This window comes from Meriones unguiculatus, chromosome 15 (assembly GCF_030254825.1).
Source record: "Meriones unguiculatus strain TT.TT164.6M chromosome 15, Bangor_MerUng_6.1, whole genome shotgun sequence".
In the NCBI taxonomy this organism is placed as follows: Eukaryota; Metazoa; Chordata; class Mammalia; order Rodentia; family Muridae; genus Meriones; species Meriones unguiculatus.
The window spans coordinates 78,234,452-78,257,585 of NC_083362.1; the positions used below are offsets into that span (position 1 = coordinate 78,234,452).

Sequence of the window (23,134 nt, forward strand, 5' to 3'; positions counted from 1 at the left end):
ATTTCCCTGTCATTCCCCCACCCTTTGGCCATATACCAGGCTCATATACCAGGGAATACTGCTGGGCAGACAGTGGCTTTGAGGTCAAAGGTCTCTGTCCTCACGATGTAGAAACTGATGGAGGCCAAATGTTACAGTTATGTGGCAGTGAGCTTTGCTGCTGCTGCTGCTGCTGCTCGTCACTCTAAGTCAAGGCCTGTCTGGGTTTGGGGCTTAGTCTGTCCTTCACCCCTACCCAAAGCCCTGGCATTCCTTCGCAGTTCCCTCTACTGAGGCCCCAGCCTGCTCCATGTTTCAGATGTGAACGAGTGCGCTTCCCACCCATGTCAGAATGGTGGGACCTGCACCCACGGCGTCAACAGCTTCAGCTGCCAGTGCCCAGCCGGCTTCAAGGGACTCACCTGTGAATCAGGTAAGATGGCCCGCAGCTTGCTAGCTGCAAGACAGAATATGCATAGCTGGGTAAGAGTGAGACTGAGGACAGCAGGAGGGATTTGGCGCTAGTGTGGACAGCCCAGAGAGTTCTCTCATGAGGGAGTGCAGGAATCTGATGACAGGGGAGTGACCCTGTCCTACAGGGTCCTACAGTGTGGGCAGGAGCAAACATGGGTGACTATAGCAGACACAGACTCCCTGGCCCTGGCACTAGGTTAGGGATGAAGCCCTGGAATAGATGAGGGTCCAGGTCCTGAACTGGGCCAGGTTCAGAGTCTTCTGGGAGTGAGACAGTGGAGGATTTCTAGGGTAGGACAGGACAGCTTTGGGGCGGAGAGGGGCTCGGCACACACAGAGCACAGGCTTTCCACCGCACAGGCCACTGGCCTCTGAACCAACTGCTCCCCACAAGGCTCTCACAGTCTGAGAAAGTGCACAGTGGGGTCCTTTTGCATCTCCACTGCTGCTTCCAGACTACTGTAGCCCTTTGTCTGCACAGCCCAGCTCATCCAAAGCATTCGCCAACAGATTCAGCCTCCAGGTCTCAGCCGTTCCGCTGGTAGTCAGAGCCCTCCTCCTTTCCCTGCAGGGTCCCTTCCATCCTAGCCCCCACCCTCACCATGTGGTCTACTCCGGGGGCTCGGCCAAGGCAGCCCTTTAATGTCAAACACTGTAACTACCACTCCTGACCCAGCTTAGTCAAACAAGTGGCCCCTCCACCCCCTTCGTGTCCTGAATTAAGTGTAACCACATTATAAAAAACTACTAGAGCGTTGCAATGAGGCTTCTTAAACCCTTTCTACACATGATCCCTTTTTGCTTAAGATTTTTATGCAACCCCAGGTATACAGGTACATAAAACCACTATATAAATCAAACACTTACTGATGATATATCATAATGAAATTTTTCTTAAAATTATTTGATATACAGATAATTTTACCACTTATTATAGGTGAAAGCAGCCAGGAGTGGTGATGAATGCCTTTAAACCCAGTACTTGGGAGGCAGAGGCAACTGAATCTTTGTAAGTTCAAGGTCAGCCTGGTCTACATAGCGAGTTCCAAGCCATCCAAGGCTACATCCACAGTAAGATCCTGTCTCAGAAAAACAAATTAAAGGGGAGAAAAGGTGAAGGCAAATTTACATATTAATAAGATAAACATTCTTGTTTATTTTTATATAAGGAATTAAATCTTGGCCGAATATTTTATACTGAAGGACATGGGGTATTTTCAACACTTTCCAGAGTTGATGAATATTTTGATTTTATAAGCATCAGTGATAAGAATACTTCTTCACATTAATGCATAGTACAGAATGCTAGAAGTAAGTTTTGTGCCATCAGAAATTGCTGAAATCAGTCCTGCTCCAAAGCCAAAATTGGAGGAGTTTGAAACAGGCTTATGAAGTGCTTACCACTCAAGTGTAAGGATCTGAACTAGATTCTCAGAGCCCATCTCCAAAACCCAGGTGTGGCAGAGGGTTCTTTCATCATTTCCAGACAGATAAGAAGACCCCTAGGACTTACTGCCCAACTATCTTATCCTATACCAGCAACTTCCAGGCCTGTCTCAAAAAACAAGGCAAACAGGACCTGAGGAATGGCACCAGAGGTCAACCTCAGCCCCACTCACATGCAAGGGCACACACGTGTACATATGAACATAACACAAACCAGTTCAGCCATTTTTACTGAACTCTAGTTGACTCAAACAGCAATTTCAAAAATCAAGCTCTTGGGCCTGGTATGATGATCCTCTCCTTTAATCCCAGCACTCTGGGGCAGAGGCAGGAGGATCTCTGAAGTTCAAGGCCAGACTGGTCTACATAATGAGTCCCAGGTCACGGGGGAGGGAGGGGGGGCACGGAAAAGAAAACTATCAAGCTCTAATATCATACAGTTCAAAGATAATACTAATTTGATACTTAGCATGCTGAGGAATGACAGCGGGTAAACAGTAAAAGTCTTTGTTTCCATAAGACATTATGTTTGCATTAGAAAAGAAAACACCATATGTACAATAATGAAACTGTGATTCATACCGTCGTCAGAAATCTGAGCTGAGGTGTTTCAGACAGTGCCCACTGGCCTTGCCCAACATAACAGCACGTGCATGGCAAAGTGAGCTCATTGTGTTCAGATCTAAGGCAGCAGTGGAGCTGTAAGCCAACACAGCACACACGGCCAAAAACACGCCTCAGGTTCATTATGCATTGCATTTTGAATTTTAAGTTATTGTGCATTCAGAAGTATTTTACCATTGCAAATTTTTTCACAATATTCAATTTCAGTTATGCAACCACATACAGGATTTGCAATTCACAGTTTAAGAAGCTATGATTTAGGTCGAGTGTGTTCAAACGAGTCCTTGTCAAAACTTCACTCTAGAAAAGCAATCCTATCAAGATTCATGATTACAAAAAGCTACGGGTTTCAGTGTGCACACAGATTTGTACTTGAGAAAACTGTAGTTGAATGACAGTGAGAGGTCCATGTGCACACACGAAGGGACAAGTTTGTGGAAGAAATGAAGACACGATTGTAAATATCCACAGAGGTGGGACTCCCTGGGTTGCAGTGAGCCCTCGGCTTCCAGTGTGGACAGGGTACCTCGTTCTAGCCCAAACCAGAGCCTGGGTGGTTGCAACACATTCAGGCCAGAAGAGCTTTTCCTCAGGCAGAGGCTAGTCCCTACTTGCCTTCAGTGCACCGGCAGAGCCAGGTGTGGTAGCTGCTGTGGAGAGTCAGATGGTCTATTGCTCTGCCCACCTGCCAAAGCTCAGGGAGACCCCAAGAGTCATGGCCACAGGGGGCAGGAGCAGAGCTGGGCAGCAGCCGTTCCTTAGCCACTCACACAGAGTGGGAGCCCCAGGCTCCAGAAGCCCTCATTAGAAGTACAGCAGAAGCTGGTTTCATTCTCCCGACACTCTATCCAGCACGCATGCCCTTACTCTATGCCAAGTTTGCTGAAGTAGAACCAATTCATACAGAGTTTGGGGTACTGCTCTAGCCAGGTTCCCTCCCAGCTTGTCGCCCTCCAGAGACAACCAGGATCCCCTCTCATTGAGCCTAGATATGTTAAGAGTGAGGCTCGTTGCATGTCTTCAAGGACTCTGTCCATCAGCTCACTGTAGGAGACTGACTCCAATATCCTGTCTACCCCCGCCTTACTTGTAGCCCAGTCTCCATGTGAGGACAACTTGTGTCAAAATGGTGGCCAGTGCCAGGCAGTGAGCGGCTCTGCAGTATGTGTGTGTCCGGCTGGATACACTGGGGCCACCTGTGAGACAGGTGAATGACCTACACATGGGGGGAGGGGTGTTGTGGCTGGCAGGCCATGCTGGGAGGGCTCCCCTCTGGCCAGGTTCAGGGTGGTCATGGTCTAGCTTGAGCCAACTCCCCTATCTTTACTGCCCCCCAGATGTGGACGAATGCCGCTCTGACCCCTGCCTGAATGGAGGCTCGTGCGTTGACCTGGTTGGAAACTACAGCTGTGTTTGTGTGGAGCCCTTTGAGGGACCTCAATGTGAGACAGGTAGCTACCGCGCCATCCTCTACAATGATTTCTGCCCCTTGTCTCAGTCTTCTTCTTATCATCTGGTTCTTCCAGGGCCACTGACTGGGGAGAATAAGAAGCACGTAGCACGTAGGCAATATGCTATAGGAGGCTGGGCAGGCCTTCTCCTTTCTGGGTGTCAGTCTCCATCAGGATAGGTGACAACCTTCCCAAGTCCCTTTTCTTAGCTCAGAGGATTCAAATCCTTTTAGCACCTTCCCCTTTCTAGCACACAGCAGAAAGAGCTGTGGGGAGCAGAGAGAAAACTGGACTTTATGCTCTTTTCTACCCTATCTCACGTTTTAAATGTTGGCAGTGCCATGATATATCATTGACAAAGCCAACCAGACATGGCAAAGCACGGTATAAAAGTTCTGCTGAGTCTGATGTCCCAAAGCCTGGCCAGCTTTGTTTACAACTTTGGACATAGTTAAAACTGAGCAGTAAATGGGGTTTACAGTTTACCCACAAGGAAGAGCCAGAGGTGTGGACACTGTCAGATGCTACAACAGACAGGCCCGGTGGAAGGCCTGAGAGCAGGGAGTGATGCCCTCGCTTCTTGGCTATATCTAGGTCCCCACTGTGTGCTTCAATGACCTTGCCTGAGTAGTTACTGAAAGATCAGTGTGTTTCACTAAATTTGTATCAGAAAATAGGTAAGTGGTTTCAAAAAATTTTTGGTAAAGAAATTATGTTTTGTTCCAAACAAGAATGCAAGTGAAAATGAATAATAATAAAAAAAAAAAAACCAGGACTGATCAGGTACAGTGGCACATCTGTGGTTCCGGCTACTTCACAGGCTGAGGCAGGAGGATTACCTGAACCCAATAGTTAAAATGCCAGGACAACATAATGGGACTCTGTCTTTAAAAAAAAGGGAGGGGGAAGAAAAAACAAAATGGAGACTTCTACCTTCTGTAGTATAAGCTCATTAAACTTGTAAGTATAAACAATGAGTCTAATCACAAAAAATGAGAAGGAGATAGTTTGAAAAACAGATTATGTAACTGGCTGCTAGCTTCCTGCATTGGATGTTCCCCTTCACAAACCACAGCTAGAAACCCAGACCCAAAAAAAAATCTACAAAATTCCTGTCTTCAGACATTAAACCACATAGCACAGAGCTCTCAACCTAAGAGAAGGGGTCCAGAACAAACCTATCTTTGCCCCCAGATACTGCTTGGGGTACTCAAGGCCACTGAGTACCAGAATGGTACTCCAGAATGGCCAGTCCATCTGCACTGAAGATAGAAGTCCAGTTCAACAGCAGCTAAAATGGGGAGATGGGAGAGCAGAGCAGCTAGAGTTACTGGTGGAGGGAAGGAGCCTGGTGGCAGGAGACCCCTCTGTCTTGACTTGGCAGGTCTGGGTCAAGGAACCTACTAGACTGGGAAAGAACCTGATAGCTGTGTGCTGTGTGAATCAGAAACCCCAGCAGCTCCTAGGGCTCAAACAGGACTGACTTGGTGGAATCCAAGGAGCAGTGGAGATCAGGGAGACCATCCCCTGGGCCAAGGTTGAGAAGTGCCCGTTCTCAGCAAGACCTGCTTTGAGGAAGGAAGAAGTAGCCTGCTGGAGGACAACACTGGGCTGGGCTTGTCCCAGGAAGCTCGGGAGGAAATGTGGAAGGACCAAGCAGACCCCAAGTCTTAGCCCTATGCAGAACAAAATCCTGTACACTGGCACAGCATAACAGGAATCTGACAGATACCAACACCCAAATTACCCCACTGAAGGCATTAGGCATGAATTTAATATATAATGTTATACATATTAACATATAATTTTTAAAAAGTAAAATACAACCTATAGACAGATGAAAATTATCATATACAAATACTTAATCAGCTACTATAAATAGGCTGCATATCTTCAAAGCTGTTAAGAAGAAAAACATTGTGGGAAGAGGAAGATATTTTTAAAATTTAAAACAGTGAAAACTGAAATTTTAGAGTATAGCAAACAGGCAGTGGCAACAGCTGGTAAGACACTGAAGAAAGAAAGCCAATGAGCTGGAAGAGAAAACAGAAATGACGCGCAGCACAGAGAGAAAGACTGGAAGGAATAACTGAGCCCCAGGGCTGTGACATACAGTGGACATCTGGCATGTGACCCTGAAGTCCGAGAAGGAAGGCGGCGATTGGGATAGTTACACAAGCAGAAGTAATAGCCATACATTTTCCAAATGTAATGAAAATTACACCCAACATTTTCAAGAAACACATGAACATTTTCAAGAAACACACTGTGACCACTCCTCTAGGCACTAGAGAGAAAGAGCTCATCTTCAAAGTAGCTGCTGGGGTGTAGGGGAGCTCAAGAGCTGGCTCAGAGGCTCAGGGTTTAAGAGCTCTGGCTGCTCTTCTAGAGGACCCGAGTTCTACTCTCAGCACCCATATACTGGGACTAATAGCCAGCTGTATCTCCAGCTCCAGAGAATCTGACACCCTCTTCTGGACTCTGCCACCTGCAAAAATGTGCCATATACACACTCATAAATAAAAATAAGCCTTTAAAAAAATAAGCAAGCAGAAGGAAAGAACACCTCATAGCCAGAGATGCAAGAGCAGCAATAGACAGCCACTGCGAGCCACACAAGCCCAGAGGACTGCGGAGGGAGAGTGGTCTAGTGGCCCAGACCACACAGAACTACATTCCAGAACTAGGGAGAAATAAAGACCTGCACACACAAGCATTCAGCAGCATACCTTTCTCATGGAAGGTCTTAGAGAAGCTGGGTGGTGGTGGCAGGGGTGCAGGCCTTTAATCCCAGCACTTAGGAGGCAGAGGCAGGTGGATTTCTAGGTTGGAGGCCAGCCTTGTCTACAGATTGAGTTTCCAGGACAGCCAGGCATACAAAGAGAAACCCTGTCTCAAAAAAAAAAAAAAAACTTCCGACAGAAGAAAATGGTCCAAGACAAAAAATACAGATTACACAGAAAAACAAAATATGAGAAATGCACAATGTGTGAGTCAAAGTTCTAAATCTCTTTAAAAGTATGTTAGACAAATATTTTTAAAATGAAGCATTAACATAGGGTCATGACACATGGGGAATGCATGACACTACAGGGTGAAATTTTTTTGTCAGATAAATCTTTTTCTTAAGAATCAAGTGGTCTCTGTCACAACTACTAAGTCCCTTCATCGTGACCAGTTCACAGCTGAGCTCAATATGCTGTGTCAGAATTGCTCATGTTTTAAAAGAGCTGTGGCATGCAAGTGCCCCTTCTTACACATCACACACACATGTGCACATGTGCACATACGCAAAATATAAACTAAAAATATGAAACTCCAATAAGTTATAGATGCTTGGACCCCCCAAGTTGAGCACCTAATCTAAGCAATTTAAAACAATGCAATTTGTATCAACTCCCGTTAATGTTGAAAGGAGCAGATACAAATCCGACAAAATGTGTACGCAATTTTACAAAAAGTGATAAAGACACTAAAGATCTAAGTAACTGGACAGACATACATGTTCACGGAGATGACTCAACGGGGTAACTATGTCACTTAGTTCCAAATGGATTCATAGGTTTAATGTGATTTGAAGCAGAATCCCAGCGGGATGTTGTTGAACATATAGACTAGCTGGGTCTATAGTAATATGGGAAAGAAAAGGAACTTGAGTGGCCAAACAATTTCGAAAAAGAAGAATTTTGTGGGATCACACTACTAGATACTAAGACTTACTATAAAGGTATAGTGATGTAGTATGATTGGCAAAAAGGCGTCCACACAAATCAATGGGGCAGAAGAGAGAATCTGTAATTACGTTCAGGATGTCAAATCAAGTGCTGGCACATCCAAGGCGAGTGCCCTAGCGCTGAGCTGCGCCACAGCCCTCAGTTTTTCGGAGATGGAGTTTTGCTGTGTTACCCAGATTAGCCTTGAATTCTCCATTCTCCTGCCTCGGATTCCCAAGCACCTAGGACTATAGGCATATACCATCATGTTGGATATTCCCATTAACTTTCGAGAAAGATATAAATGCAATTCAGGAAAAAGGACACTCTTTCTACCAAATGGAATTGGGACAATTCAATATCCTCTTGTAAAAATGAACTACAAACCTCACAAAAATTAATTCAAAATAGACCATAAACATGGAAAAAATGCAAAACTCTAACACTTTTTGAAAAAACAAACAAACAAACAAAAACAAGAGGTAGGTGTTGCACTTGAGAAGCAAAGCAGGTAGATCTCTGAATTTGAGGCCAGCCTGGTCTACAGAGTAAATTCTAGGTCTACACAGAGAAACCCTGTCTTGAAAGCAAAACAAAAACAAAAATAGAAAATAAACTTTGTATCCTGCCCTTCATCAAAGTGTTTCTAAATAAGACAGCAAAAATATTACCTACACAAAAATAAAATTAGACTTCTTTGCCCACATTTAAAAGTTTTGCTCTGCTAAAGGCATAGTTAAAAGATTGGTAAGACAAGTTACAGACTGGAAGATGTTGGTACACTTCTATCTGACAAAGGACTTGATGCATGATGGATTCTCTAAACTCAAAGCAGTGAAATCCAGGCAAAACCCTGAAGACCTCTAAGCACGAAAGGTATTTGGAGGTACACGAGCAAATGAATATTCTGGACGTTACTTTTTGCTACTAGTGAAAATATAATCAAGGCAATATAGGACACCACCACAAGCAGTAGAGTGGCACAAAAATACCCACCTGGTATGAACACAGGGCAGCTGCGACTCACACAGAGTTTTAGCAAAATTTGAAAAGGCAGAAAAATTTAAAAGATGCTTTTTATGCTAATCAGAAATTTATAATATGACCCAGCAATCCTAATCCTAGGTATTAACCCTAAAGAAGTTTTTTTTTAAAGCTTATGCAAAAACTCATCTTTGTATATTTATAATCTCCAAAAACCTGTGACTTCACTTAAGTGAATGGATGGACAAGCTGGCACCTCCATATAGTGGTACCACTCAATCTCAAACAGGACCAGAGATTACTAATTTAACTGCTGTGGTTTTAAGTCACTGGAAAATCTTGACAGGAATGTTTGATCAACGAGGTACAGAACCTCTGGCTCAACTTCCACTGCTGAGTTTTGTGTCTCAAAAAAGTAGGGTGGATCAAGCCTGCTCCCACACGATAACCGGCTGACTTGAATCCCCTCAGCACTGGGAACACTGCAGGAACTCACAAGGAGGCCAGCTTCTCCAGTTTCATCAGCCATGCCTGCTCATGCCCCAGAATTGTCATCTTTCTGCTGCTAACCACTGCGGTCTTTCTTGCAGGAAGCTACCTGGTGCCTTCCCCCTGCCTCTCCAACCCCTGCCAGAATGGGGGCACCTGTGTGGACGCTGATCAGGGATACGTGTGCGAGTGCCCTGAAGGCTTCATGGGCTTGGACTGCACAGAGAGTGCGTTGGGGCTATGGGGGCTGTGTCCGGGGGCTGGGGCAGCAGGCTGGAAGCCTGCCTGTGGCAGCAGAGTTGGGGAGGGTCCTTCCTTGGGTTGTATGTGCAGGAAACTCCATGGGGGGGGGGAATGTGTGAGTATGTGTGTGCTCAGTAGTTTTGTGGAAGGGTGGCCAGGACTGGCCAGGGCTAGGAGAAAGGGGCTACATTCTTTCACCCATGGATGCTTCTCCTCTATCCCACACAAGAATACCCCCACCCCTATCCCCACACAGGAATCCCCAATGACTGTGAATGCCGGAATGGAGGCAGGTGCCTGGGTGCCAACACCACTCTCTGCCACTGTCCTCCAGGCTTCTTTGGGCTCCTCTGTGAATTTGGTAGGTTTCTTGCCTGGTCCCTGAACATCATTAGCAAGGTCATTGGGTCTGGGGGGAGGAGGACCGTCCTCAAGAAAACAAGGTCACCAGGAAGATGAGTGGACACTAAAGGAGCTTCTTTCTTCACAGAAGTCACAGCTACACCCTGCAACATGAACACACAGTGTCCAGATGGAGGCTACTGCATGGAGTATGGAGGGAGCTATCTTTGCGTCTGCCACACAGACCACAACATCAGCCACTGTGAGTGGCTAGGGCAGGCCACCAGGGACCCTGGACAGTGGTCTAGCAGGGGAAGGTGCAGGTGATGCTGCAGAGCCAGGGTTAGCTGAAGGGCCTGTGTGTGCAGGAGGCTCTGACCACACTTCACTTGTGTTGTTTCGGGCTCTCCTTCACTCCCTTAGGGAAAACATTTTGACAGAGATACAGCACCAAAAGCTATCTTCCATCGGGCCTTAATGTATACACAGTTACGAGTGACTGACTGATGCATTCACTGCTCTGTACCGTTAGCATAAAGTGATCAGTTAAGTCATGTGTTATTATATGCATGATAATGCTGGCAGTGCCACAGGACCTTGTTGGATCAGAAGCTTGAATATTTCTAAAATCAAGAACAGAAGAAACTCCAGGGTATGAGGCCTTAGGGCCATGGCGAGCAATCCAGATGCAAGCAAGGTGTATTTTAAGTGGCCTTGGTTTCAGCCAGAAAGCATGTCAAGGTGACCCTGGCAGGGCGCTTGGGCCAGGACAGCCATTTCCCTCTTCCTCCAGCTCTGCCATCTCCCTGCGACTCTGACCCTTGCTTTAATGGAGGTTCCTGTGACGCCCATGACGACTCCTACACGTGCGAGTGCCCACGAGGATTCCATGGCAGGCACTGCGAGAAAGGTGATGAGGGAGCTGCGGGAGGTGGAGCACCGGCCAGGGCGTGGTGGGATCTGGAGTGCAGCTCGGGGCGGGGACAGGGGCGGGGACAGGGGCGGTGCGTGCACCACCCAGTCTTTGCTGTCAGCACCGTGGAGAGCTCCCCGCAAGCCTGCAAGCCTGCAAGCCTGCAAGCCTGCAAGCCTGCAAGCCTGCAAGCCTGCAAGCCTGCAAAAGCCCACAGCTGTTTGCTCCTTCACTGTTTCATAAGATAATCATTCTTTCTGGGACCCACTTTAGGATCCTTGTTCCCACACATCTGGGGCAGCATGCGCCTTGCCATTTTTGACAGTTATTTCCGTCACTTGTTTTGGTCTGCATGCTTCAACAGGCTTCATTTTTCCCTCAATATTTTTCCAAATAGATTTTAGAATCATGATATTGAACTCTTTCTTTTCATTACAAATTTGCTAAATTTAGTTTAACATAGAGAATGCAGACATTTTCCATAAACCACCTAGAATTTAAGCATGCTTCCAAAATGTATTTCAGGGGTTCCCATCTCCACCAGTGCCAGCTGGGTCTATCCCTTTCTTGCAATAACACACACCCTCAGACCAGGCAGCTCAGGCACGCCCTTCACTGAAGACCTATGTAACCTGGCTCAGGGTTCTACGCATCCCACAGCCTTGCTGGTCAGGAGAGCCAAGACCACAGTGGATTTGCCTCCTCTCCTGCCATGTACCACATGCCCAGAAGCAGGTTTCTGACAGAGGTGTCTGAGACCCTCACAGCTTCCTCTGTCCCTGAAGCAGCGGAGAGGCTTGCTAAAGAGAAGGCCTTCTGTATGCTTATCACTGAAACCCCACACAGGGACCTTCCAGAATCAGCTCTGAGGGACTCTGAGGGAGACCTGTGCATTTGCTGAGATGGCATAGGAACGGAGGGACAGAGAGACAGTGGGCCCTGTAAGCCTGGCCTGGAGAGGCGTGTGGTATCTGGGTAGGATATCCGGTAGAGCTATGAACTCTGTGGCTGGAGGTCCAGAGAAGATTCTGGGAAGGGCCCTGTGTGGGCCTCAATTCTCCAGCAAGGAAAGAAATGGCAGACTCAGGGCCTATATAGACTGTGAGCTCCACCCACTCTTTGTTTAGGTCTGGCTGTTTTGGCTCCTGCTATGTTGGCCTTGGGGCACAGCTGAGAAGTAGGTGTGGCTTCAGGCCCACCCAGTACCAAAGGACTGAAAAGGCCGAGCATGGCAACAAGGATTCTGCACACCAGGAAACTGGCCCATGCTCACCATATCTGTCTGTCTCTCCACACAGCCCGGCCACACCTGTGCAGCTCAGGGCCCTGCCGGAATGGGGGTACATGCAAGGAGACAGGCAATGAGTACCACTGCGCCTGCCCTTACCGGTTCACTGGGAGACACTGTGAGATTGGTGCGGCCCCAGGGCATGGTGGGTGGTAATGGCCATGTTCTGAGCTAGGGCTGAGCCAGCGGGAACCCAGCTGGCCAAGCCCTGACCACCAGGCATCTGCCTCCCAGGAACACCTTTCATGGGACTTAGAGAGGTTGATATTCATGATGCTTGACTCTGATGGATGTCTTCTGCTTCCAGGAAAACCAGACTCCTGTGCCTCTGGCCCCTGTCACAATGGTGGCACTTGCTTCCACTACATTGGCAAATATAAATGTGACTGCCCTCCTGGCTTCTCTGGACGGCACTGTGAGATAGGTAAGATGGGAGCAGCTGGGATGCTCTCCTCAGCACATGTGAAAACTGGGTCAGTGGTGGGCCTGGGCAGAGTGGGAGGTGAGCTGAGTATGGGAAGCAGGACACCTCCATACAACACAGAGGACCTTGAAAGAAACATGGTAAAAAGGGCTTTCTGTGTCCTTGCAGCCCCCTCACCCTGCTTCCGGAGCCCATGTATGAATGGGGGTACCTGTGAGGATCTAGGAACAGATTTCTCCTGCCACTGCCAACCAGGGTATACAGGATACCGCTGTCAGGCAGGTGAGAGCCAGATGGGTGGGCTGGGAGGCATGACATCTCTTCCTGATCCTCCAAGAGATGAGCAGGGATGGTATCTTAGTTACCTTTCTACTGCTGTAACAAAGCACAATGACCAAGGCAACTTATGGAAGAGTTTATTGGGGGCCTACAGTTCAGAACATGAGTCTATGCAGTCATGGTGGAGAGCATGGTGGCAGGCAGACATGGTGCTGGAGCAGTAGCTGAGAGGTCACATCCTGATATACATGCACGAGGCAGAAAGAGAGCGCCAGCGGGGAATGGCATAGACTTCTGAAACCTCAAAGCCTGCCTCCAGTGACACACCTTCTCCAACAAGGCCATCGCTTCTAATTCTTCCCAAACAGCTCCACCACGTGGGGACCAAGTATTCAAATATATGAGCTTGTGGGGGCCATTCAAACCACTACAGAGGGGAAAGGAAAAATCAGTTTCTGAGGTGCCAGCCCCCAGAAGCCAAACACTGTCCTCTTGAGTGGGTGGTGTAGACACCCTGATCACATGTAAGAATAGAGAGTGGACCCAGTGGGTGTCCTGATGCTCACTCAGGACATGCTGATGCTCTCTTGCAGAGGTGGACTGTGGTCGCCCTGAGGAGGTGAAGCACGCTACCGTGCACTTCAATGGAACTCACGTGGGCTCAGTGGCCCTGTACACGTGTGACCCTGGCTTTGGCCTGAGTGGCCTCAGCCACATGCGTGTCTGCCAGCCACAAGGTGTCTGGAGCCAGCCTCCCCAGTGCATCGGTGATTCTGTGGGCCCCGAAGGGAAGGGTGGGTGGGGCCAATGTTCTCCTTTCACAGCGTGAGTGCCAGCCCCTCCCCCATCTCTCTGTGAACGGAAGCTATGTGACATGTGGTGACAGGGGTGATTGCTATCAGCTTTGTTCTGGGCTATTTCTATTTAGGACTTTTTTTGTCCTCCAAGCAACCAAAAGCAGGGTAAACAGCTGAAAACCCACACTATAGATAAAGCAGCTAACTTAATCCAAGGTTCAGGATCTTAAGGAAGCATATCTCAGTTCACCTCCCCTCTCCCCACTCCTTTCACACACACACACACACACACACACACACACACACATCGCTCAGACCTGTGGAATCAATGTTGCATTTAAACAAAACCCTGGCCCTCACATATGAGCTAGAGGAGTGCTGTTTCAGAGAGCATCTTCTCCAGGGCCCCAGCCATGGCTCTGTCCTGAAGACAGGGTCCTGTACCTGAAACCCATGGTGGCAAGTGCACACATCAAGCCTGGGCACACAGCTCTGTCATCAGGGACTGTGTAATCACAGCACAGCTCTCATGAAGCATACAGTTATGACACAACAATTACCATTTCCCAAGTGTCTCAAGAAGCCCATCCCACTCTGTGGCTCTGCCAAGATAAAGAGTTATGAAGAGAACCATCTGACTTCAGGCATCTATCCTCTCCTCCACTTCTGCCCACCTAAGCCCCCAGGGCTCCGGCATGGTACTCAGGGGAATGCCTCCCTTCTCAACAAGTTGCCAGGAATGGTGCCCTGGAGAGGAGGGGGCTCCCGCAAGAAAACTAGATCATGAAAAGCACAACCACCTCCAAAAGCAGTGATGGATATCCACAGATGTCTCTACCATTGAAGGCAGAGATACAGAAGATGGCCAAAGAGCTGACATACATTTTTATTGTACCACATATGGGACAGTATTCAAAAGTTAATATGGCATTAGCCTTATACAATAGAATCAGCAAACCATGCTGTAAAGACAAATAGAAAGGTGAGACTTTAAAACACAATAGTTGAAATAATTGACATCATTTATAAGTGGATATAGATGAAGAATGAGTCAATGAGTTGAAAGACAGTTGGGAGAGATTCCCTAGAAAGAAGAGGAACAGGTTGTGCACAAAAGAAAGTGTAGAGCCTGGAGCAGAGCAGCAGCACCACGCCTGAGACATAAGAATATCATGGGATAACAGAAGAACCTCTACTAGCTGGGAGACTGCCATGTGAAAGGATCACATTAGCACCAGACTTCACATCACAAACATCCGAGGGGAGAGTGAAGGTTTCTTTCAGATGCACTTGGGTGAGGATGAGACAGTCACCCTGGCTGAACTATGAAGGTAAACATCATGAGACCCGAAGAATCACACCCGTTAACCTGTCAGAGCTGAGGATCTAGAATTTCAGGCATCCCTCCCCACATGAGAAAGGCTGCTGGCACTTTTGTTTCAGGGCCAGAGACCAGGGAATTCAGACACACTCTGAGTCCTGTTGGGCAGGCACAATGGAGTGATAGCGAGAAGTGGAAATCACAAAGCAGGTCCTCATGTACCCACTGGTTCTCATCCGCAGGAGCCTGCCACAGGCATGTGAGACCAGGGGCAAGTCTGGAAATTAGACATCCTGTTCTTCTACAAGAATCCCAAGTTCAACAGGAGAGAGGCCTGCTTCAGGCCTCAAGGTCTTAAAACTAATCACCAAATGCCCTGCTCCCAGCAACAGTACCTGGCTCAGCACCAGCAGAGACAGGCCACTCAGCAGGCAGGAGGGCAGAGCTTTCTCATCCTGGGAAGGAAATATTCCACCTTGTATGTCTTTGTCTACACTATGCCTGTGGAACAAGAATTTATAACAGATAATCTAAAAAAGAGATTATTGAAACAGGACTACAGATGCCTCAGATACTGGAAGTCACAAGCAAGATAGGCCTTTTAAAATGCCACTATAAAAATATTCTATAGAATAAAAACAAAATGAATGAGATAATAAAAAAATTTAAATGACAAAATAGAAAATCTGAAATAAAATGCAACATTTAGATAATTATCAGGATAGGTTGGATTTCCAACAGAATAGACACATGGGGGAAATCACAGCATAACAAAATTACATACGTTGTAAATCAGAGAGAAAATGTAATTTTAAATGGACTACAAATTATTAAAAGTTAATTTTAAATGACTGAGATTATTTGATGAGAATAGTATTGCCTTAATTCCAAACTAGATAGACATTATAAAATTTGAGATTACAGGCTAATATTCCTGAGGACATAGATTTAAAAAAAGACAACTTTAAGGAACTATTACTAAATCAATCCCAGTATCATGTAAAGGAATAATGTTGTCACCAGCAAACAGGATTTACCTCAGGAGCACAGGTTGGCACAGCATCTGAAAGCCAATCTGTATCTACAGTATTAGCAAATGGGACAAACTATGTGATTCTCATTGGCCTCAGGAAAAAAATCACTTAGCAGAAACTAAAAATAGAAGATGTATTTCTTCAATCAGATTAAAGAGAATCTATGAAAAAACTACAGCTAACAAGCTTAATGGTGAAGACTGCCCATCGCTGGGATACTCACTCCACCACTGTCTTCCCACATTGCCCAGGAGGTCTGGACACTGCTAACAAAGGCATCAGGGAGGAAGGGAGGAGTGGAGGCGCCACCTGTAAGCACAGAAGACCCTGAGCATATTCCACAAGAGAAGCCGCTGACGTAACGCATGGGTGCATGAGATTACAGGAGATGAGGCCATCTGAACAACTCAGATCCCTTGGTCTCACCAGGAACATTTGGCAAAGGCAGTGGAATGGTTCTGTGTACAACAGCATCAGAACTGTAACTTCTGTGTGTGTGAGAGTTATAGGTAAAAGCTAAAACTAAAAACTGCAAAACAAAAGAAAAATAGTATATGTGGAAACATTCCTGACAGATAGAATAACTTCAGTATGTATTTGAAAAATATGACATTTGTTTCCAATCACCATTCACAGTCACTGACCCCAAGTGGATCAGAGACTCCAGTGTTATTTTTGTGGGGGAAATATAAGTACACATCTTTTTTACTTGAATACAGAAATATTCCTTAGGCCACAAAATTCTGAAAGATATAAGTGGGCAAATTAGGGTATATAAAAATTAGGACCTTAAAACTTAACCTTTGGGGGAAAGTAAAATGAAAGCTAGGACATGAGAGAGCATATGTGTGTGAGTATAGAGAGATCAGTAAGCATCCAGAGAGAGAGAACTAACTTCAAAACTACTTGGAGAACACCAATGAATAAGAATGAAAAGAATAAGCCCAATAGAGAAATAGGCAAACCAGATACATACACACTTTATGGAAGAGCTATATGAGACCAACAAACATGAAAGCGGCATTTTCACTTCACAGCAATCAGGGAAGTGCAAATGTGCAAATCCAACAGCGAGGCACATTTAACCTCATCTCAGAAGTCTGGAGATCTCTTGGTGAGAACACGGACAACAAGCTTTCTCCCCAGTTGCTAGGGGGACTGTAAGTTGCCAGAAGCACTTGGAAATGATTTGGCAATTTGCTTGTTGAGTTAACTGTAAGTGCAGCCTATGTCCCAACAGTCCCCTTTCCCGGTAAACTTAAGAAACCCGCCCGTCTACGCCAGGGTATGCAGAGATCCTCTACAGCAGCAGCTTTGTGGTTACAAAAAAAAAAAAAAATCTAATAAAAAAGGATGAAATATGGCAAAAGCAACAGAGCATTAAACAGCAGTGAAGATGGTGAACCACGGGAACCCACAGCAATAAGGAGGCCCCCTACGAAAGAAATGTTAAGTGCAAAAGAACACACTCTATGGCACACTGGAAATAAAGTTCAGAGGCGACAAAACAAAGCCATGTCTTATTTAGGCAACTCATGAAATTTTATAGACTAGTTTTAGGTCTGGGTATGGTGGCACATGTCTTTAATCTCAACACTCCAGAGAGAGGCAGGAGGATCTCTGAGTTCAAGGCCAGCCTAGTCTACAAAGGGAGTCATGGGCCAGGCATAGCTACATAGTGAAATCCTGTCTAAAAGGATGAATTTAAAAAGTGATTTTAAAGAGACAAGGAAATGATAGCCACGGATGTTGGGTGTGAAGTAGAGGAGAGGGACCTGTGAGCTGAAGGATAAATGTCACCCCAGCTCCTGGTCCCAGCACCATCAGTCAGCACCATTTGTTTGATTCTTTTTTAAGATAATTTTTATAGTTCTGTATTATTTATGTGTATGAGTGTTTTGCCTACATTTATGTATATATACCATGTGGGTGCCCAAGGAGGCAGAAAGAGGGTCTCACATCCTCTGAAACTGAAGTTACAGAGCTACCATGTGAGTGCTGGGAATCAAACCTAGGTTCCTCTGCAAGAGCAACAAATCCCCTTAACCAGTGAGACACCTCTCCAGCCCCCAACATTTCTTTTCTTAAGTGTGAAATTAGACCTTTCTCAAATTGAACATTCAAATTCAGGACCATAACTTCCAGTTTAAAAGAAGCATATGGTGAACCTTTTAAAGCTAGACATTCCCCCAAACATGCTAGTTTCATATGTGTGTGCTACATACAGAAACAGCAAGATCCTGCCAAACCTCAGAGTCTGTGAGAATTCAGTCCTTGAGAGGTTCGAGAGCAGCCCTAGTCATTTCACAGACAAGCCAGGCATGAGACCTCCAAAAATAACTTTGATTTGGCCTCTTTACATATCTAGGAGTACTGTAAACTTGTCCAGAGACTCAGAGCCACTTTCTACCATTTTCCTGTGATTGACAATGGCCACCTCGCTTTGTTCTTGGCATCTATCCTTAGAAGTAGATGAGTGCCGCTCTCAGCCATGCCTGCATGAAGGCTCCTGCCAGGACCTCACGGCTGGTTACCAGTGCCTCTGCAACCCGGGGTACGAAGGAGTCCACTGTGAGCTAGGTAAGATGTCTGCTGAAGGCACTCAGCGTACCAGCCATGGCCACCTTCTGCCACACCTTCACCTGGATAGAGCTCTCTCTAAATAAACATCCCATTTACCGCTTGTTCTTTTAGGCTATTCTGATGGTCAGGATAGATTTTAAAAAGCTCTCTGTTCCCTCTTGACCTGGGGGCTGAGAGCTCATTTGAAAATCACTGGAGTAGCATCAGACTCAGGCCTGGGAGTGAGTCAGAGAAGATGGGCAGGTCGCAGCCCTTGACACCTGGTGCTGCCAAGTTACTGGAGGGAGCAGAGGCCTGACCAATATATGTCAGGGTGAGACCTGCGTCCCTCATGCCTGAGTGGGGCTCAAAGCCCCAAAATAGAGACACTGGCTTCTGGAAAAGCAAAGTCCAAGAGCTGTTCCCATTTTTGATGCTAGGGAGCATCCAAGCATGAACAGAAGCAGTGACGAGGACATTAGGGTGCTTTGTTGGAAATGGGCAGCATACCATCCTGGAGGATGCAAGTGAGGGTGACAGAAGAAAGAATGTGGTCCAGAGCAGAGACCCCAGAGACTGAGGCCTCAGAGCCTTGCTGATCATTAGGGAGCAAACAGAATCCTGGGGGCCTCCCATGCAGGAGGCTCCCACATGAGCCAGGACCATCCTCTGTCCATGCAGAGACAGACGAGTGTCAAGCACAGCCCTGCAGAAACGGAGGCTCCTGCAGGGATCTGCCCAGGGCTTTCATCTGCCAGTGCCTGGAAGGTTTCACTGGAGTCCACTGTGAAACAGGTAGGATTCTTTTGGGTGGGTCCCACAGAACCAGGGCTGCTGGGATGTCGGGGGGGAAGCCAGGAGGCAAACTCGACAAAGCCACCCAGAGAGAAAACCCCCCAAGTCTGTGGTGACCTGGAGGGAGGAAGGAACTGGGTGGGTAGGTCCCTGAGAGCCCCTCCTACCCACAGGTGCACCATACCCCTCTCCTGGCCGTTGCTCCTTGCCTCCCCCTATCCCTTCTTCCTGCTGTCCTCTCCTCCCTCCCCCAGAGTCCCTCCCTGCAGCTCGGGCCAACCCTTTGGGTGTTCTCCAGAGGTGGATGCCTGTGCCTCCAGCCCCTGCCAGCACGGAGGCCGATGTGAGGACGGTGGTGGGGCCTACCTGTGCGTGTGTCCAGAGGGCTTCTTTGGCTACCACTGTGAGACAGGTAAGATCTCAGGCCCACCACTCGCTGAGGGCACTTCCATGCCTCTGATCTCCTTGGCACTTCTGTTTTCGACCTTCACCTTCTTCCACTTTCACTTCCGGGAATATATTCTCAGTCCATAGCTTCACATCTACCTTAACTGGCTCTGCTGTCCCTGGATGGGCTGAGCTTGCAACCCCAGAGCCCTGCACTCACTACCTTTTCATGGAGAATCCCTTCCCCTTATTAGCGCATGGTAGGTCCCTCAACCAGGCCTTTCCTGACAGTGGCGCTGGTAGCAGTTTATCCCTGCCCATCACTGCACCAGCACCAGAGTGCTCCTGGACAGCATTCTAGTCACTCTCTAGAACAGTCTTTGACTCAGTCTAAGACTGAGCCCCTCCTAAACGGCAGTACCAACCTAGAGCCAGGCCTGTTTGGGCCATACAGTGCCTGGCAGGCAGCACTTAGCTATGAAGAGCAGAGAAAGACAGCAGATGCCATGACACCTCCCCACTCCTCCCCCACCCACCTCACCTATGTATGCAACAAGAAGCCTAGATACAAGAAGACCCCACCTCCCTATCTTACTTCTATTTCCCCCCTCAGTGAGTGACCCCTGCTTCTCTAGCCCCTGTGGGGGTCGAGGCTACTGCTTGGCCAGCAACGGGTCCCACAGCTGTACCTGCAAAGTGGGCTACACAGGCAAAGACTGCACCAAAGGTGAGGGCCAGGAGATCCGGGAAGGAGGATGGAGGAGCAAAGGGGCCAGAAGGTAGGCCAGAGGCCAAGCGGGAAAGATGGGCAGACAGCTGCTGACCTAGGTCTCCTTCAGAACAGGGAGGGGGTGCCGACAGCCACATATGTGGAAATGCAAACCTCCAAGAAGGCTATGGCAGCCCAAGTGACACGGCTCCCTGCCAGCAATGCCCTGGGTTATCCAGGCCCCAGAACCAATCGAGGTGACTTGACTGGGAGCTACTCTCTCATGCTTAAAGACTAACCACCCCTCCCCTTACTTCCTCTGTGTTTGCTGACAACCGGAAGAGCTCCTCCCACCAACAGCTCTCAGGGTCGAGAGGGTGGAGGAGAGTGGGGTCTCCATCTCCTGGAGCCCGCCTGAGGGCACCACAGCCAGACAGGTGCTAGATGGCTATGCAGTCACCTATGCCTCCTCGGATGGGTCATCCCGGCGCACGGACTTTGTTGACCGTAGCCGCTCCTCTCACCAGCTGCGGGCCCTAGCAGCTGGCCATGCCTACAACATCTCAGTCTTCTCAGTCAAGAGAAACATCAACAACAAAAATGACATCAGCAGGCCTGTAGCACTGCTCACCCGCACCCGTGAGTCCCTGAAGGCAAGGCGGCCTGGCCACCAGTGCCTGGGAAAGGACCCTATTCCCTACCCGTGGTTCAACAGCCAGCTCTATGTGGGGGCTGACCTTCCTACACAGGGGGATACAGTAACTAGAAGGGTGGATCAGAACAGGGGTTGGGTAGAAAGTAGCAGGCACTGGGCTGGGCAGCAAGGGACAGGAGGTGTAACATCAGCTGAGCGGCCTGTTGCCCTGCAGGACCCCGCCCTATTGAAGACTTTGAGGTCACCAACATTTCAGCCAATGCCATTTCAGTACAGTGGGCTCTTCACAGGATTCAGCATGCCACTGTCAGCAGGGTTCGAGTGTCCGTCCTCTACCCTGAGGCCTCTGCGGTTCAGTCCACTGAGGTGGACAGGAGTGTAGACCGGCTCACATTTGGGTAAGAGGAGATGCTTCAGGAGCACAGGGGCCAGGGGGCCAGAGTGTCCTTTGTGTATCCGCACATCTGCCATCTGTCACCAGAGTGGGGCTGGGACCTGATCTGCCTCTCACGGAGATGGTCTGGACCACTGTCCTGGTCATTCAGAGTTAACCCCTAGATGTTCCTCTCCTCCCTGCCCACTTCTGGCAGAGACCTGCTGCCAGGAAGAAGATACACTGTGCAGCTGACCACCCTCAGTGGGCCTGGAGGAGCAGACTATCCCACTGAGAGCCAGGCCTCAGCACCGCTGAACGTGTGGACCCGTAAGTCGGCAGGCAGGATCTGCCTTCAGTCCTCTCTCACAAACAGCACCCTCTAGATCCAAGGCTTCCTTCCGGGCATCCTATCCTTTCCAAAGTGTCCTTATGCTGTAAACTCAGTCCTTGACCTCCCTGAGATCTCTTCACTTGAACAGAGGCCAGAGGGAGACATTGTCCAAGACTGCCTCAGCACCTGAATACACCAAGATGTTCCTCAGTATGCCCTCCGTGGAACACTTCAGAGTCCAAGGAGCAAGCTGGGTTGGTGACGCCCAGGGCTTTGGGACCATGGAACAAGCCCACTCTAGATACATGACTCGGTGTTACTGCCCTACCTGTTCTTTCTATTGTTTGCCTTGTGAGAAGGAAGCCCAAGAGCAGTGCAAGTTTATGAAGCGAGGATGACTAGTGGGGACAACTCTATGCCTCCCAGACTCATGACTGCCTGTCTGTGGCCCTCAGACACCTAGGGAGGCATGTTGGAGGCGTGACCTAACCTCTGCATACAGGTTCCCCATGCCACCTCCAGTATGACAGTGCCAGGGAAAACCAAGGCTGGTTTCAGATGTGGCTCCAGGTGCCTCTCAGATCTTAGGTGATGTTTTACCAGATGCCCTTTGGTCTGACTCTCCTCCTCCTCCTCTTCCTCTTCCTCCTCCTCCTCCTCTTCCTCCCCTTCCTCCTCTTCCTCCTCCTGTCCATTCATCATTCAGGGCCTTTGCCTCCAGCAAACCTGACTGCCTCTCGAGTCACAGCCACCTCTGCCCATGTGGTCTGGGACACCCCCACTCCAGGCGTCTCACTGGAAGCTTACGTCATCAATGTGACCACCAGCCAGAGCACCAAGAGCCGCTACATCCCCAATGGGAAGCTGGTGTCTTACACAGTGCGTGACCTGCTGCCAGGTCGGCGGTACCAGCTCTCAGTTACAGCTGTGCAGAGCACAGGGCAGGGCCAGCTACACAGTGAGCCTGCGCACCTCTACATCATCACCTGTGAGTTCCGAGACAGGAAGGGGCTGGGAGTTGTTCAAACCCACAGCTGCTGTTTGCTGCTCTTGGGGTGTGGTCTCCTTGCCCCACAAGAGGCAGCATAAACAATGGGCATGCACCATTCCTGGGAACAGAGACATGGGCATAAGAAAGGAGGCTTTCACCCATGAGTAAGGGAGGACAATTGACAGTGCGAGCAATCTAAAAATATATATTTTTGTCAAGCCTCATCTTACAGTTTTGCCATTCAGTCCCAGGCAGGCTTAGCAGCAAATGCAGGACCTCACCCTGAAAGAGCTACAAAGCACACAGCAAGGCAGAGGCCTAGGCCTGACCCAAAAGGAGCCACTGGGCATGAGCAGAGGAGAGAGGGCAAGAGAACGCAAGTGGCTTGGGAGGACAGGAAGAAATGCCTGGATGGACAAGGGCAAAGGCAAACGGCTGTGGTTTAAAAGTGCAGGTGCCACATTAAAGACCTCAGTATTCCCAGGGATGACAGGGCACTCTGCTGGAACCCACAAGTGTCCCATGTG

General features: G+C 48.3%; 1 protein-coding gene across 4 annotated transcripts in view; it reads left to right on the plus strand.

Moving 5' to 3' along the window:
• The window catches only part of Sned1 (sushi, nidogen and EGF like domains 1), a 63,214-nt gene that overhangs the window by 23,804 nt on the left and 16,276 nt on the right, over positions 1-23,134 (plus strand). For 3 of the 4 annotated variants that reach the window (XM_021632049.2, XM_060368905.1, XM_060368907.1), the window contains 19 exons: positions 299-412; positions 3,617-3,730; positions 3,861-3,974; positions 9,262-9,387; positions 9,660-9,764; positions 9,894-10,007; positions 10,539-10,655; positions 11,957-12,073; positions 12,254-12,370; positions 12,539-12,652; positions 13,243-13,416; positions 18,268-18,381; positions 19,045-19,158; positions 19,457-19,570; positions 20,159-20,272; positions 20,597-20,893; positions 21,124-21,307; positions 21,500-21,612; positions 22,323-22,604. In XM_021632049.2, coding sequence (XP_021487724.1) covers positions 299-412; positions 3,617-3,730; positions 3,861-3,974; positions 9,262-9,387; positions 9,660-9,764; positions 9,894-10,007; positions 10,539-10,655; positions 11,957-12,073; positions 12,254-12,370; positions 12,539-12,652; positions 13,243-13,416; positions 18,268-18,381; positions 19,045-19,158; positions 19,457-19,570; positions 20,159-20,272; positions 20,597-20,893; positions 21,124-21,307; positions 21,500-21,612; positions 22,323-22,604 — 2,658 coding nt within the window. The remainder of the gene's footprint in view (positions 1-298; positions 413-3,616; positions 3,731-3,860; positions 3,975-9,261; positions 9,388-9,659; positions 9,765-9,893; positions 10,008-10,538; positions 10,656-11,956; positions 12,074-12,253; positions 12,371-12,538; positions 12,653-13,242; positions 13,417-18,267; positions 18,382-19,044; positions 19,159-19,456; positions 19,571-20,158; positions 20,273-20,596; positions 20,894-21,123; positions 21,308-21,499; positions 21,613-22,322; positions 22,605-23,134) is intronic. The other variant, XM_060368906.1, reaches the window with a different exon arrangement.